The following is an 18242-nucleotide window of genomic DNA, read 5'->3' on the forward strand; positions in this document are numbered from 1 at the left end:
ATCCCATTCTATGCACCAATTTTTAATATGATTAAATACTAAAAGTATCTAATACAGCTAAGAGAAGTCACTGTGACAACATGATTACTTTTCATAGACAGATTAAGTTGATGCGAATGAAGTACAGTTGACCAGTACTTGGCATGTAGCAATTTGCAAATGTGTTTGCGCTGTAACCAATATTGCAAATATCATTTCGTGCTCTTTTGGTGGATATCAAGGCAGAATATCCCAGTGAGAAAGTCGAGGAAAGTTTTCAACTCCAGGGGTCTGAAGATTTGTTCTGTGTGGGTCAGCACTATTGCAGGCCTTTGTCAATGGGCTAAGCGTGGACAGCTCCCCAGTGGTTGGCACTGTAATCATCACAAGGCTACAGGGGCAAGAGTCCGACACACCATGAGGGATGTGGGGTTAGAGAATCCTTCTCAACTGCAGCTGCACACTAGAATCACCCGGGGGCCCTAAAAAATGCCAGTGCCCAGATCCTGGACTCAAACTTCAGCAGATTCTGATTTAATAGTTTTGGGGTGGGTCAGTGTCTATCAAAAGCTCCACAGATGTTTTAATGTGTAGTTTACATGGATGAATAAGAGCAAATTTGTAGGTGCGAAGTGGACTCTAGTTTTACCATTAAGAACAAAGTAAAGAAACCCAGTAAGAAGCAGAACCCTGTGTATGGAGGCACCGTATCGGTTCTTTAAGCCACCACTCGGAAAGGATGGGGTCTAGAATTTCGGAAGGCAGGGCCTCGTTCTCCGTTAGACTCAGCTTGATTGCTTCTTCCTCCTCTGTGAACTGCACGTCTGGAATCTAGAAGCAGAAGTGACAGGGATAAGGAGTCTAAGGCCCACGTTGGTAAGCAGTACTGTGTTTTACAACACTAAGTAGAATGATATCTGCATTTTCCTCTGAGGTCACTTTTGATAGTTACTTGAAAACATTTTAAAACTTGAGTTCTGTGTACTGATATATAATGTGATTAAGTAAAAAAGAAACAAAAAAACAAAAAAACAACCTAATAGAGCTAAGAGAAGTCACTATGACAACATGATATCTTCACATATGACGCCATGCTCATAATGCGTTTTTCTTTTTGTGCCAAAACTTTGCTTGATTCACATCACACATCTGTAAAGCTTAACTGATTTTTTTTTTCCATCTATGCTATAAGGAGATACAGTTATATCTCCTTAAGCCAGATCCTGATTAGAGGATGGGCCAACCAGACGGTTACCTGAAGCACATTCTAGAAGGGGCGAATAGCATCACAATTAACAAAGAGAAAATATTGGGGTGATGAACTCAGGCATCTTCCTCTGAAGGTGACCCTCAAATGGATAATAAAAACGTATCAGTCAATTCTGGAACACAATGAACCTTTTTAAAAGAATAATTATTTATTTATATTTCATGTGTCTGAGCGTTTTGCCTGCGTGTGTGCCTGTGTATCATGCGTGCCCGGTGCCCATGGAGGCCAGAAGAGGAGGGCACTGGATTTCCTGGGCTACCATGAAAATGCCCATACTCAGACCCGGGTCCTCTGCAAAAGCAACAGGTGCTCCTGACGGTGGAGCCATTGTCCAGGTTCTGGGATGGAGCTGTTTTGTTTTGTTTTGTTTTGTTTTGTTTTGTTTTGTTTTTGTTGAGCACTTTCACCATCAGACATTCTGAAAATGAGTAAGATCTGATAAACACTCACTTGCCAGGAAGCAAGACTGTCATTTTATTATTGAAAGTAAAACCCTTCATGTGCCTCCTGAGACACCAAACAATTCAGGAAATAGAAAAAAACAACAACAAAAAAGATCAGCATCAACTGATCACCCACAGAAAAGCAGGGAAACCTGGGTCAGTATCTTTAAGTTTATTGAATACTATTTTCTCTCTGACGACATAATACAGGTGTGTCTGAGGGCATGCCTTGTTACCTATTGGGATACTGTGAGTCACTGTCTGTCCGAGTTTTTGTTTTCTATAATTGTGTCTGAGATCATTTGAGGGGCTCATTTGAGAGCAAAGCAGCCTCATTATATCAGAAATGGTTAATAGAGAGAGCATTTAAGATTATATATCTAAATAATAATATATAATAATATATAATAATATATAATAATATAATATATATATATATATATATATAAATAAATATATATATATAGTTTTCTATTAGGCCTCACCAGAGATTAATATTTCAAAATCTCCATTGGCAACAGGGCACTTAAAAAAAAAACACCACTATTTGACAGGAAAATAAAAGCACAATGGTGAGAAGCCTTCTCCTGTAGTTCAGACTCACCGGACAAAAAGGTCCCAAATGAATGCTATACAACCATTCAGTGAGGGCTTCACTTTCCTGACTTTGGTCAGAATCACGGAAGACTCGGTATTTCATACGCCAGGCGAGAGGCGGGTTTATCTATCACACTGAGAGGGCGACATTTATGGTGGCTCCTCCTCGGGTCTCTGTCGTTTGAAGTTACTGTGATTGTATAACACAGATGCTGCTTTTCAAGGAAAGGAGCTGGCTTCTCACTTGGGCTCTCGGGTTAACGAGGAGGACCGAGCCTGGCGCCCGGGGTCATTGTGCATGCGCCTCTCACCTCTGTCCACACGCGCATGCTCCTCACTCAGGGAGGCTCTACCTAGAAATGTGATCTTGAACCCCCTTCATTCCCTTCAAGCCGAAAGCACACACAAATAAAGGAGGCACCTTACTTTCAGCACTTCGCAATTTCCTGTTCTAGACTCCCCAGAGGTCCCTGAAGTCACTGTCCTAAATCTGCAGTCACCTTGGAGTCCAGGAACAGACCACCGCCCTGGGCCGCTCCCTTCAAACAATAAGGACTCTTTGAACCATCTTGCAAGAAACAAAGCTGAGACATTGATGGCCAGATCACACCTTGGCCAGGACTGCTTAGACCACGTGTGTCAGTACCCCAAAGATGAACTTGGGGTCACGGGACCCCTCTATCTCTCACATTGAATCTCCTCTTTCTCTTTCCACCGTAACTCTAGCTGGCGTCCTGGGAGGGTGACCGAGTCTAGCCTGCCTTGGCTGCTGCAGTCGGGGCTTTGCCCTCACCCGCCTGCTACTGACCAGCTTGTGCGGCAAACACAGCCTCCCCGGGGCATCGCCAGCTCACCGGCTTCTTTGTGCTCTCTTCTTCAATCTTCACATTGGCCTGAACCGCGAGCTCCTCCAGTTCTTGCTTTGCGGCTTGCTCGTCCTCGGAATCGTCCTCAAACTCGGGTCCGAATTTCCTTTCAGCCTTGAGCAGCAATTTTTCTTGGAGAAACTCATCAAATTGAATGTGAAAAACGCCAAAGTTTTCTGCCAACTTTCTTGCACACGTAGTTTTGCCAGAGCCCCGGGGACCCAGAAGACACATCCTGATCGGAGGAGCCTGCCACAGAAGGTGCATAGGGTGGGACAGAGGAAAGGAAAAGGAGCTTGAGGAATTAGCCTGGTGGCAGTTCACACCTCTAATACCAGCCACTCAGGAGTTCGAGGCCAGAGCTGCATGCCTTGTCTTATAAAACAAAACAAAACAAAACAAAACAAAACAAAACAAAACCTCTCCTTCCCCCACCAAAAAAGAAAAAGAAAGAAAGAAAAAAAGAAGAGAAAGGAAGTCTTTTTAAAAAAGTGATGTTTAAATTTTGTTTTGTGTGTATGAGTGCTTTGCCTGCATGTGCACCACATGTGTGCCTGGTGCCCAAAGAGGTCAGGAGAGGGTAGTGGATCCCCTGGAACTGGAGTTACAGACAGTTGTGAGCTACCATGTAGGTGCTGGGAATTGAACCCGGGTTCTCTGGAACAGCAACCAGTGCTCTCAAATGGATGAACCATCTCTCCAGTCCCAGAAGAGGGATGGATCCCCCACAGCTGGAGTTATATAGGTGGTTGTGAGCCACCCAACATGTGAGCCAAACTCAGGTCCTCTGCAAGACCAGTATGTGTTCTTAATTGCTGGCCACCTCTCCAGCCTCCCACGGACAGGAATTTTTAGTTTACAAATTCAATTATATTTAGGCATAAGGACACCAATGAACAGAATTCATTGCACCAAAAATGGCTTTAATGGGGGCAAGAACAGCCATCAGATTTTCCTAATGTGCATGCTAAAAGGCATTCAGTAAAAAGTAACTTCACTTAAAAATTATTTTAATGTCAAAAAGGAATAGAAAGACGTTTTCTTACTATGATTAAAAAGGATCTCTTTACCAAAGGGAAGGCCCATTTGTAATGACACTTCAAAGACCTTGCCACTGATCCCTGTGATGTCCACACTGAAAGTGAAGAAGCCCAAAGGCAGCTTTGGCAGGGTAATCTGATCATCCCGTGCATGTCGAAGTGGTCAAGAACCGTGGTGACAGTTCAGGTGAAGGAGCAGCCAAGGCTTGTGGGACTGGGGGGGGGGTGGCTATAAACCTGGCAATGACGGCAACCGGGGGAAGATGGCGGCGGTTTGGGTAGTCTGTGCCTCAGCAGAGAGGAGGCGTTTGTAAGACGGGGTACAAATGGCTTGGAGAAGCACAAGCATGGAGCATAGCTTCATAAGCTGTCGGTTGCTGTGACGGAGATGTTGGGAGTTCAGAGACTGGGAAGAGGCCTGCGATGTGACTCAGTTGACAGAGTGCTTGTCCTAGGAAGCTCAGTTCCCAGGACAGCATGAACTAGCTGTGGTGGTGCATGTCAGTAATCCCAACACTTGGGATGTGGCGGCGGCCATCTTTGGCTGCATAGAGAATTCAAAGACCTTCCTGGGATAGAAGAGACCTTGTCTCAAATAATGGCAGCAGCAACAACAACGACAAAACAGGTAGAAAACGCTACAGAAGCTCTAAGATCCCAGGGACTTCATGGTAAATGTGCACTGTGTACCAAATACAACATATTGGAAAGACTTGGGGGCAAGTTTTAGAACAACCATGTTCCTTGCAATCCCAAAGCACTTTATGTGTCATAGAAGAACTGAGAAACAACCTTCAAAGTTTCTGGGTCCTGTCTGGTGGATTTGTGGAAAATGAGGTGATGGGACTGGGTGTGGGGGTACACATGCTACACATTGATTGTAAGTAGTTACAGATGGGTGTGAGCTGCCATGCAGTTTCTGGGAACTGAGCCCGGGTCCTCTGAGAGGGCAACAAGTGCTCTTGACTCCTGAGCCATCTCTCCAGCCCCTTACCTGTGACTCTTAACATCAGGTGAAAAGACACAAGCTAAGTGCTAGGTCGACATAGACATTACTATAAAAGTCAAAGCAGATCATTATTTTATGCCATATTGCAAAAAGCTGTTCATTTTTAAACCTAGACATTATCACTATGTTTTGTTGTTGTTGTTGGCTTTTAATGAGATTAGAGACTTCACTGTTGAGCACACTCAGGGGAGAACCTGGGAGCAACCACTAGCAGAGGAATACTGTTCTCACCTTTAATGGTTCGTTCTGGGCCACATAGTCCTCAGGGTGGTCCAAAAACTTCTCCTTGGCCTCAGCAGTTGAAAAGTAGTATATCTTTTCTCTGTATTTAACGGCCTCTTCCTGTGTTGCCAGGCTGGAGGATGAAGTTTTCTTTGAGAACCACTGGGCAGAAGTGTTTCGTGTCTCCTAAGTGCCTCCTTTTTTCTTTAATCTTCTCTTCACCCTAGAAATATTGTTCAGTTCAGAGAAGACATTTTGAAGCAGTAGCAAAGAGGAATTTAGAGGCAATTCACTTTGAGGAATAGATTGTCTACAGGAAAACCAACTCTAAGACAGCCTACAAGGCCATCCTTATGTTTGTGAATGGATTAAAACCAAGTTGCTCATGTTGCTTTAAATTTAGTTCATACATTTTGCATTTTCATAAAAAATAATGTAGCACTGAGAATTAAGGTGTGCTCCACCCTCTAAAGACACAGAGAATCGATGAACTGGTAGTTCTGATTCTGGTAGGAAATGATTCTCAAGGAATGAAACCCGAGTCAGGGTCCCATCTTCTTACTCATGACAACGAAGTAGGCGATCTGCTTTGTTTTTATTGAAAGTAAAAACTTGAAAGTATTTTATTAAGTACAAATGGAAATTTATACTGTGATGAAATGTGTAAAGGATTTTTTTGGAAATTAGTTAGAACAATAGGAAGACATTAAACCCTTACTTGCTATAAAATGTTTAAACACATCAGTGTATCAGGAGTGAAATTTCCCTTTCATTTTCCTCCACCAGTGTGCGCACATTCTTACCAGTTCCCATGAGCACTCCCTCAGACTCTGCTAAATGCTCTGCATGTATAGAAGCTAGATGTGTATTTAATCACAAATGCAGCAGTTTTGAAACTAGAAATGGAATATTTGTTATTTGTTCTACAATATGCTTAAGTTCACAAAAGAAGAAACCACAACACTTTTCTGTACTGCTGCAAAACTGAGACTAATTTGGTTGGTGTGGTGGTGACCACCTTTAATACCAAGACTCATATGTTGATCTCCGTGAGCTCAAGGCCAGCCTGATCTAGATAGTGAGTTCCAGGCTACCCAGAGATCTTGTTTCAGGGGGAAAAAAAAAAGCTGAGCATTACTGGTTCTTGTCTGTGATGTGGAAGAGTTTAGGCCATAGAAGAACTGTCTTATCAATGGATATATATTAGAAACAGCCTATAGACCTCTTCTGTTACTTATTTATGATTTTTAACTTTATTCCTAAGTCAACTTCAGGAAATAACGAGTAAATCCTTTTTAGATGTTCAAGCCTGTTAGAATGAAGAAGTGCCTATAATTTGAGTTCCTCAATGATCTGGACACTTATTTTGTTTAACATGTTATTCCTTGCCTTTGTATTTTACTGATTCAGCCTGCCAGAAGTTTATCCGCCTTCCTGCTCTTGTCAGGGAACCGTCTTTTTGTTTTTCATCTGCTGTTTTTATTTTATTTTCCCATTTCAGTTCTTTTATTTCTTTTGGGTTATTCTGTTATGCTTATTTTCATTATCTTTCATTGTACGCTTTTTTTTTTGTGGTCTTTCTGGGTTTTCAATAAATAGACTTAATGTAGGGTTGCTGGACTTAATGAATAAAAGTAAAAGCCCAGGTTTCTCAGGTGTGCTTGGACTGCAGATAAAAGTTAACTTTCATATAAATACATGCCATGCATGAGAGTATTCATTCATTTGAAATTCAGAAATGTTCTAAAATAAGGATACTGGCTATACTACAGAGATGATTTTGTTGCGATTTAATAATGATTGTTCATGTTTAGTTTATTTTTATATTTACCTATTTCACGTGTTTTGCCTGCGTGTGTTTAAGTCCACTATACTCACGCAGAGATCCGAAGAAGGCAATGTATTCCCCGGAATTGTGGTTACGGGGGGTTGTACGGCACCACACGGGTGCTCGGAATCAAAGCCAGGTCCTTCCTCTGCAAGAACAAGTGCTCTTACCTGCCGAGCAATCTCGCCAGTGCCTGCCCATAATTTAGTTTATAGTTTCATTATTGATCTCCTACTTATCTCCTATGGTGGTTCCTTATAAGTTTTGGATATTTGATTATTTGATCCCTAAGCTGTTTGTTGGGGGAGAATCAGGATATGTGACCTTGCTGAAGAAAGTATGCCACTCAGGGTAGGATTTGAGATTTCAAGTTACTTCTCTTTGCTTCCTGTTTGTGGATCCAGATGTGAGCTCTCAGCTGCTTCTCCAGAGCCATGCCTGCCTGCTGCTAAACTCCCCGCCACACACACATGCATTCTATAGTTCTGTTCCCTGGTTAACACAGCATGAAAGCATGTAGCTGTTGCTGTGCACAGTTTCAGATCACATTTTAACTCCTGGAGCCATACTTCACTCATTCACGGCCACCAATGGAGAATAGGGCTGCCTAGCACGTGGTGGGTGTTCAGGTAGCTGGCTGGTAAGGCGAGGCATTCCTGACACACCCAAAGCACTTTGTGTTGTGAAGAACTGTGAAATCACTTCTGGGTTTCAGGGGGTCCATGTGGCTTTATATCAGACAAGGAGACAGATCAGTAGCAGCAAAGACCAAGAGGAAACACAGAGGCGGGAGTATTCACTCCCTCTGTGCTGACTGGGGGGAAAGCATCCAGCTTTCTAAAGGATGTTAACTGTTACTTACAGATTTTTTTTGGTAGATGTCTTATCAAGCTGAGAAAGTTCCCTTTATATATATGTAATTTAAAATTTATTCTCTGAGAATTTCATATATGCATACAGCGTATTTCAATCATCTTGCCCCTTCTCTCTTCTTCCCTTCCAACTGGACCAGTCCCTCTCCCAACTTGATGACTTTTTTTAATGACCCACTGATTCCAATTAGCATTGCCTATATACACACAAGTGTCGGGCCACTCACCGAAACATGATCAACCTACCAGGAACCACATCCTTAAAGAAAACTGATTCTCCCTCCGATAGTAGTCATCACCTGTCAATCACTCCTCAGCTCTGGGATCATATGCCCCTCTGTACTAATTTTTAAAGCTGTTTATAAGCATATACCCTTTATTTTCTAAAATCAGCAATAGACGATGGATTTTGCCAAATGCTGCTTCTATATCAACTGAGATAGTCACTTAGATTTTACCTTCAACCTGTCAGTATGATGAGTTATATTGAGTGTTGTCCAAATGTTAAACCAAGACTTTCTGGACAAACTCTGCTTGGATAGGATGGTTGTTGTTTTGATATAGTTTTGAAAAACTTTGTTAACTTTTCTTAAGAGTTTGTGTATCAATATTCAGGAGAGATCAACTGTTCCTTATTCTCTTTCTTTTTCTGTGTTTGGTTTTGGGAATCAGAATGACACAGATCTCATAGGTTGAACTGGAAATTTCCCCCTCCTCTTCGGTTTTCTGAAAGAGTTCATGTGGAATCAGTTTTAATTCTTCCTTAATCATTTGGCAACATTTACCGGGGATGCTGTTCATGTTTCGTTTCTTTCAGCTTCTGCATGTCTGAAAAGCTCTTTAATTTGTCTTCATTTTTAAAGAATTACCAGGCATACAATTCTGTTTCTTCCTCTTCAGTACTTGTGAGCTGTTGACTCACCCTCTTTTTGGCTTGCCCTGGTTTCTGTGGGAAACACGCTGTCTTCCTGATCATGGTTCTTGTGGATGTGGCATGCCTGTGTTCTCCTTTTAAGAAGTTCTTTGCAACCAAGCAACTTGAATAGACATGCTTGGTGCTCTTTCCTTCCTGTGTCTCGTACTTTGGACTCACTGGCCTTCTTGGATCTGAGAGTTTGTAAACTGCTCCAAATACTAAAAAAGTACAGATATTGTTCCTTCAAAAATCATTTTCTCCCTTCCCAAGGCACACTTTTGTGGCCTACAATTATATGCACAGCAGACTGCTCAAATCGTCCCACAGGTCCACTCAGGCTGTTCTCATGGTTTCTCTTCATTCTCCTCTTTCAGATAGTTTCTGTGTCTTTAACTTCCTTTCCTTCAGTGTCTAGACTACCATTACTCCAGTCACTCCATGCTTCACTTCGTATTTTCTGCTTCTCAAACCATACAGCTCACGTTGTATGCCCATCGCATCCTCTTTATCTTTGCCGCCTGCTTTGAATTTATAGGACACAGCAAGAACAGCGTTTCAATGTCCTTTTCAGCCAATGCTGATGTATTTGTCAGTTCTAGAGTAGTTTGGGTTGGTGATTCTTTTCTTTTCATTGTGAATCATATTTTCTTAGCAGATCTGGCAATCCTTGAGTGGCTGCCAAAGAAAGCTTATGTTGTAATACCATCAATACTTCTGAGTTTGTTCTTGGATATAGTTGAGTTGCCTGGAAGTAGTTTCACGTTTTTGGCTCTTGCTGTTATGGTAGTTGGAGCAACGCACATTTACTTTAGGTCTAATTATTTCCCACCTCCCAAGCCTGAGCCTTGCTGGCACCTTACCGAGTGCTCAGTAACTGGTGAGATGTTGCACTGGAGGATTAAAGGATACCAGACATAAAGACACAGATTTCCAGTAGTGCAGACAGCTTGAGAACTGCTGCAGAGACAGGAGGAAGGAGAGGAGCACAGAAGAACACCAGAAACACTGCAGGAAAGTTAGATGAAAAGAGGCTGCCTGTGCGCAGGGCAAATCCCACATCCTTCGGCCACGGTAACATCCAAGTACCGGGACCTGTTGACAGAATCCACTGTGAATCATTTGTTGCTGCACACTCACATACTCCTTGATCTTTGGGTTTAAATTAGGCAATAATAAGTTAATTACAAGTGCAGGTTTGTTTAAAAGATTTAACTTAGTAAATTACATTTTTATTTGTAAAAACTCATATTGAAAGAACAATTTCCCGTTTTCTTGTTGATATATACCTAACCTGGGGATTATCAAATGATGATAGTTATTGTCATTCTGGGGCCAAAGATGCTGATTGGTGTCCGAATATGGGTTAATCCTGTTGAGCACTGTACATTATTATCATGTGGACAGCCTTCCAGACACTCCAAAGGTGTCTTTCACATATCTACTTATATTAATTAGCTTTATAAAATATTTATAGTCTTAATACTCTCATTTTTTTTTCTATAGAAAAAAAGTGAAAAGATTTTTCTCTTTATGTTTCTATGGGTTTCTCTCTTTTTTTTCTCACATTAAGCAGCCCTGGCATTTTGGAGAGTATAGTAAAGCTGTGGTAAGGGAGGAAATTTTCGTTTATAAAGATGAGGATGGGGTGGGGATCCAGCTCAGGGGTTGAGCACTTGCCCAGCATGCATAAGGCCCTGGGCTCAATGCCCGCTACTACAAAACTAAAATAAACAGAGAGTAAAAAGGTGGAGACGCCTATTTGTCCACCTGGCGGTGGAGGAGGAGTCCCGAAGTGGTCATCACTACTATGCACACATTTCTCAATGATTGCCCAGTGCAAAACCAGCCGTACCTCCTCCTCTTCCTCTTCCTCCTCCTCCTGCTCCTCATCGATCTCGATCTCAGCCTGGTAGTCTTCTGCTTCTTCATCATAGTCTTCAGCATTTAGTTCCCATGCAGCATACTGAAAAGGCTCTGTTGGTTCCAAAGAGGAAAAGAGTTTTTAGGACAAAAAGTTATCAGTATATTATAATAGTCAGAGGTCAGAAAAACTAATTATTATCATTGATCTCTCCGTTTTGATACGGGTACAGGTTCTCTCTGTGAGAGCCGCTCGGCGTGACCAGTGACGGTGTGCCCCGTGTTCTAGAATGTCTGATATGGCCCCCTCAGGTGTCCTGAATGTTTTAGAGACGCCGGCAGAGCGGCGTTCGTGGTCTAAACGGCTGTCAGTGCCATGTCTGCTCTCCCTGCCAACGCCGACGTCAGCCTTACTTTCCGTCGTCTCCACTACTCTTTGAAGCAGCTCCTTCGGGGTCTTGTTGGAAATGTCCAGTGTTAATATTTGAATCAAATTGTCTGTAATCAACTGCTCCAGATGTTTCCACATGAGAAGGTAATTATTCAGCTCCTCCTTCAGTGGCTCCATCTCGGGAACATTGGGGTAAGCGTCCTCTGGGAACTCCGGCATCACAACTTTTGAATACAAGTTCAAAGAGAGGAAAAAAAGTGGCTTTGAAAAGCCTATCTCCAGTCAGACTACAAAAGAATCCAAACTTTATCATGCTTTTTAAACATTCAAAGGAGAAAATGCAGCATTCTGAACATTAATATAAATTTATAAATTCATGTTCTAGTCATATTTTATATGCTGCTAGATGAATAATTACCTATTAATAAAATTGTGTGGGTGATGCGTGAGTTTCATATGGACACTTTAGTTGTTGATGCAAAGTGTAAAAATAAAATTAGATGAAACAGCATTATTAACAGAATAGTTACAATTTTAATGGATTGACATAAATAAATATGATTCATATTGACTGGTGTGGTTTGAAAGAAGAATGGCCCCCGTAGGGAGTGGCACTATTAAGAGCTGTGGCCTTGTGGGAGGAAGTGTGTCACTGTGAGGGCGGGCTCTGCGGTCTCCTTTGCTCAAGCTATGGTCAGTGTGGCAGACAGTTTACTTCCTGCTGCCTGCAGATCAAGATGCAGAACTCTCAGCTCCTTCTCCAGCACCATGTCTGCCTGCATGCCGCCATGTCCTGCCATGATGATAATGGACTGAACCTCTGAACTGTAAGGAAGCCAGCCCAGTGAAATGTTTTCCTTTATAAGAGTTGCCGTGGTCATGGTGTCTCTTCACAGGAAGAGAAACCCTAAGACAATTGGCACACAGCATAGGGAGAAAGTAAGCAGAGACTGTGACCCAAATTAAGGTTTGATCTGTTAGAACAGCACTTTTATGAATGGGAACTTTCATTTTTTAGCCTAACCTGTTTCAGGCAGTTCTTCAGGTCCCAGGACCTCTTTGGATCCCTTTCGAACTCCTGCTTCGACTGCAGTGTCCTCCGGAGGCTCGGGAACTTAAGAGAGAAATCTAAGTTAGTGCTTGAATTTCCAAATGCTGTTCCATAGGAAAGTTTTGGCACAAAGAAAATCCCAAAACTTACTTTAAATTATAGATGATATATCTAATTAAAAACATATTTTTTTAAACGATGGCATAAAAATAGAGCACAAGGCAGAAAAGTGAAAATTTAAAATATACAAAAGGACAGTGAAGGGCTGGAATGGTAGTCTCAGTGGGGAAGAATGTTGGTTCTGCAGGTGTGAGGACCTGAGTTTGAATCCCTCGTGCCCATGTATAAACCTGGGCAGGATTGTGTGTGCTTGAGGAGCCGAGGCGGGTGGGTCCCAAGAGCTCATGGGACAGCCAGTCCAGCCAAAATGGCGGGCTTCTGGTTCAGTGACGGACCCTGACTCGAGGATAGGGAAGAGAGTGACAGAGGAAGACACCCAAAGCCCTCCTTCCCTGTCACATGTGCACGCACAGAGGCAGGTGCACCCACGCACCATGTGCATGCACCACATGCATGTACACCCTCCCACCAAGACATCGACTGGAAGAGTCACCACATGGCACAGATCATCCTAGTTGGTATCTGCTAAATGTTCTTAAAATCCCACTCTTGTGCATCAGACCTAATGCCCTATGGGTATAAAGTGGCAAGAACAGCAGCGCAGGAGTGGGATGGAGAGCCTGAAGAGAGTCTGGCTACGTCACCGTCGAAGGGCAGGCCGTAAAGCGTCTTTTTTACATGATATGAGACACCCTTCACTCACATACCCAGCCCGGATGGCTCTAGACATGCACACTACTTACATAACTTCCCACCCCACAGTCCCCAGGTCTGCTCCCAATTCTAAGATACACATTTGGCATAGATTATATATTCATATGAATGTATATCACACATATACCCACACTATATATACATATGAACGTATAGCACACATATATACACACACGCAAAATTATATCATAATATTATCTCCTGAGTTAATACTTTAGTACTCTTTTGACAGGATCTATAGCATTTAAACTTTATTAGAGCACAAGAAGAAAAGGGACAAACCCAGGACATGTCTGATTATAAATTGTTCAGTTAATAAAAACACTATAAATCATCACCAATAGAAGAGCATTGAGACAATAAGAGAATCCACTTGGGAGTTGTGAGATGTCGGGTTAACCTTTGGATTTTGAGGTTTTCTGTGTTTTTGAACGCAGCCCAAAGCCCTTCTATCGCAATAAGACTTGAAATTCATATGTGGTGTGGGGGTTGGGAAATGTGTCATTTCTTTCTCTAAACCACTGCACAGGACAACCGAGGGTGAAGGAGAGAGAGCTAGGAACCAGATCAGCATGCAGGGCCAGACATCAAAGCCCAGGAGATGCTGTCGTGATGGGGGGCGTCCTTTGGGTGCTAAGTCTACAAGCAATGCCTTCAATTTAAACTTTTTTCTTTTAAAAGATTTATTTACATTTTTATGCCTGCTAGTATTTTGTCTACATATCTGTCATTGAGCTGGAGGCTAGAAGAGGTTGTTGAATCCTCTGGAATTGGAGTTATGGGCAATGAGTTGTGAGCTGCTGTGTGGGTGCTAAGAATCGAACCCAGGTCCTCTGCCAGAGCAGCCAGTGCTCTTAACTGCCGAGCCAACTCTTTAGCACCAATCCCTTCAATTTAAACTTTTCATTAAAGTTCTTTTTTTTAAATTTTTTTAAAATTAAAGTTCTTAAAATTTAGGAAGTGGAGCTTGAACAGTTACGAGATTAGAGAAGGCCTGAAAACCCACTGGAAAATCCTAGGGTGAAAACGAGCATGAAGTCAAGTTGTGAAGAAGGCCTCAGAGCTCACCGCCAGCGCAGGACGGACGCTCCAGCGACAACACGGGAGGAAAGGGCCGCATTAAAGACGAGGGCTGCAGGCGGAGCTGGGGGGAGCCTGGGGGGAGCCGAGGAGACGGTGTGGGTGGGGCTTTGAGTTGACTAGAAAGACATCTCTCAAACCAGAGAGTGATTGAGTCCTCAAGAGCGGCTCCATCTGGCTCTGCAGCAGATAAAAATGTCTTTATATGTAATAGATAAAAGTATCATCCAAAAATAAGATCAGAATCCTTGCAAACCCTACTCACCCATTCGTAGTCTAAAGTTAACCCATTCCTTGTGTTGTTAATTCTTGACAGTATGTATGATTGGAAGCCTCGATCCAAAAAGACTGAAACTGAATCTTTACCCCCAAATAAAAATGGTAATGTGAGGCTTATGGCGCATACTCGAGGTTAAAATATATGTATTTATAGGTATTTCCTTGGTCATGGTGTCTTTCACAGCAGCGGAACAGAAACTAAACTAAGAAACACTGTTGCAATGACGAGAGCACAGGCCAAAAGACAGCACCTTCCCAAGGCTGCCAGATGCAAACAGCTGGATGGAATACAGAGATACACAGGGATATATGTATATGTATGCGTGTATTATATATATGTACATATATGTGAAAGAGAGAGACAGTGACAGAGAGAGAGACACACAGAGACACAGAGAGAGAGAGAGAGTAGGACACAGAGGTGTCTGAAGTAAAGCTGACTGGTAGAGGGATATCCATACAAAGAGCAGAGTAGGCGTCAGAAAAGTCCCGGAAAGAACTGAACCTGTGAGGCTGATTAACTGATGAGAACGACGGTGATTGTAGACAACTTGGAATGCCCAGAACCAGATATTCTGACCAAACTTTAGTCAGCAGAGGTTTAGTTCCTCCTAGGACTTTTGTTCATAGACCAGACTCCAGAAAGTTGTTCACTGACCCCCACAAGCTGGAGCATAGACATGCACATGTACACACACACGCACACACGCACACGCACACACACTCAATGAAAGCAAGTATAAGTATTCAAAGAAACACAAATAAATACCAAGGAACTTCAGCATGATCTTGATTCATGCCACTTTCCTGTTAGATAGCCAGTCATGCTAAGATGACAATTATTTTAAAGATTAAAGATTTGATGTTACACATTGTACACATACACCAAATGATCATAGTATACAATTCAAATATGTTTTTGTTTTGAGGAATGGTCACTCTATGTCATCCTGACTGCCCTGAAACTTCGTATGAAAACCAGGCTGGTCTGGAAACTACAGAGATGCGCTTGCCTCTGGGATTAAAGGTGTGTGCCACCACAGCCGGCTAAGACATTTTTATAAAGAAGTGAACTAAAAAGCTTAGCTTGTCCAATGCTAGGAAATTACTTGCGCATGCACGAGTGCACAATAAGAACGTCCTCATTCTGCTGGGTCCGCGTGACTGTAAGATGCTTTCTTGTTGGCATATAAAATGGCATTGCATGACATAAAGATCAATTCTTGCTTTGGGGCAAAATGTCCTACAGATCATGTGCCAGTTCCAGGCCAAGCTCTCTCTAGGGTCTCATCTTTGCAGCCTCAGCCGGCTTCCATCACACACCCCACACACCCGCACATCTGCCCACACTCACATACTCACACAGTCACACACTCACACATACATTCATACACACTCTCTCTCACACACATTCTCACACACTCTCATATACACTCACTCTCAAACACATTATCACACACACATCATACATATACACACATTCATACATATTCTCTCATACACACTCACACATACTCATACAAAACCCCACATATACACACTTACACACCTGTCTACCTCATATACTCACACACAAATTAACACTCATACGCACATACACACATTGACACACACACTAGCACACCTGCCCCCCCCCACACACACATGCGCGCGTACACATGGCCATCAGTCATGTCTAACCTGATTCAGGTTCATGTTCTGCTTCTGGGGCCTCCAATGCTTCAGACTCCTCAGGTAACAACGACCCTCTAGTGTTCTCTTGAATCTCAGGTGCCTCAGCCTCTTCAGGTGCATCATGAACTTCAGAATCTTCACCATCCACCTCCTCATCAGCTTCATTATCAGCCTCTTCACCATCTACAAAGAATTACAAGGAATAAGTTATTATTCCGTTAAAGCCAACAAATGATGGTTGGATAGTGTTAAACACAGAGAGGAGATTAAGGCCTCAGAGTGGTGCTCTCCTGTATCTGGTTTAGTGGAGGAAATAGATGAATTACCACTGTATTATATCTACTAATATGGAGTGGTAAAGGATGACAGCCATTCTGTCAGGGTGCTATTGGAGAACCTGAGGAAGGGTTCATTTAAAAGAAGAAATGTTTGTATCTATCCCAAATACTCTTAACAGTAAAAGACTAGAAAAAGCCCAATATCCTCTTAAGAAGGAAATGACTAGATCCATACAATCTACATATGGCTACTGAGCACTGGAAGCTAGTCTACACTGAGATATATATATAAGTACAAAATAGATTATGACTTCCAAAGTTTTAGCATGATAAACTTAAGATAGAACATGTAGCTACTAGAAAATTAACATTACTTAAGTTTCTATTGGGCAGCATCAGACGAGACTCCCTATATAGACACAGGGTTAGCATAGCTGTTATAGTAGATTTACAATAACTCATTGTAATAATAATATGGCACATTAACTTCGGTGTTAGTTGTAAATTTAAAAAGTTTGATTGCAAAGCTTATGTGTTCATTGATGGCCATGGTAGACATGGAAGTACTTCAGAAGGAGACGTTCGTGCTGTCAGGGAACTCATCTTCCCCGTCCCTTTCATGTATTTATGGGATTGACACACATGTGTATGAAGATGCAAACAGGATTTCCTATGAAAGGCTGGCTATATGGCAGAGTGAGTGAGCTTGTCTCTCTGAGGTCTCATGGGCATTTCCTTCCCAGTTTTCTTCCAAATGCCGCATTTTGATGGTGGTTCTCTGGCACCTGGATTTGATCTAAATCAAGGTTTGAAACAGGACAGCAGCACACGAAGCTTACAAGAACACAACTTGGAATGTGGTCCGTATCTTTGTGTTAGGTTGAAGATTTTATGGAAATACACACAAAGGTTTTTGGACTCCTAGTAAAGCTTGTGATGAAGTGATGCAATCTGTGAAGGAACTTGAATTTTCTTTCAACAACATATCGCTTATTAAAAATCATCATATGTCTCTAATTTATGTGTACTTATTTATGTTATATTTATCTATATTAGGTACATTATAAAAGAAACACAAAAACAGAAGACCCCAGTGAGGCAGCTGTGTGCCACACAGGTCAGGAATGGGTTAAAAGGCATTTTAAGATCTTTGAACTATTTGTAATTTGACTGTTGATCGTGTGCTGTTATCGATTGACTCATAATAAACACTCTAAACCATCACCTGCTGTGAGTGAGAAATTTAGCAGTAGCTTGGCGGAGTGGTCCTGGCTTGGTGTCTCCTGAGTTGGTGAAGACGTTGACCAGAGCTATAGGATCTGAACACTTCATTGGAAACAGAAGACTCATTTCCAGGGTGGATCATTTACAACCAGAACCAAAGTGCTCAACTGTGCCCACTGTGCCCCACTCAAAGTTCCCGTGCACAGAACAGCCGTGCAGTAAAATGGTACTTGTTTTATAGAACTAAGCTTTGGAGTGGCTGGAGGTGGAGCAATGGATATTCTTTGATCCTGTGGCCTCTTTGGCACTCCCATGAAATTTATGGACCTCTTTTTAGAACAAAACTGTCAAGCTCATAAAATAAAATGCACAAGAAACCAGTTATATTGGAAGCGGTTGCTGAAACATAGAGCTATTTGAGGGCTATATGAAACGTAACTACCGCAATGGCAGCAGCAGGACACGTAGACAGAAACCATGGTGCAATACACAAAAGCCAAGAGACAGCTAACGCCACTGTGGTTTGCTT

The 18242-nt window shown here is 42.3% G+C and overlaps 1 protein-coding gene across 1 annotated transcript in view; it reads right to left on the minus strand.

Moving 5' to 3' along the window:
* Positions 1–18242, minus strand: part of Ak9 (adenylate kinase 9) — a 138308-nt gene that overhangs the window by 35561 nt on the left and 84505 nt on the right. The window contains 8 exon segments of the mRNA XM_037200453.1: positions 686–810; positions 3144–3404; positions 5436–5549; positions 5551–5649; positions 10895–11016; positions 11317–11517; positions 12318–12407; positions 16218–16394. Coding sequence (XP_037056348.1) covers positions 686–810; positions 3144–3404; positions 5436–5549; positions 5551–5649; positions 10895–11016; positions 11317–11517; positions 12318–12407; positions 16218–16394 — 1189 coding nt within the window.

The sequence above is a fragment of the Peromyscus leucopus genome, chromosome 8a, assembly GCF_004664715.2.
Source record: "Peromyscus leucopus breed LL Stock chromosome 8a, UCI_PerLeu_2.1, whole genome shotgun sequence".
Taxonomy (NCBI): Eukaryota; Metazoa; Chordata; class Mammalia; order Rodentia; family Cricetidae; genus Peromyscus; species Peromyscus leucopus.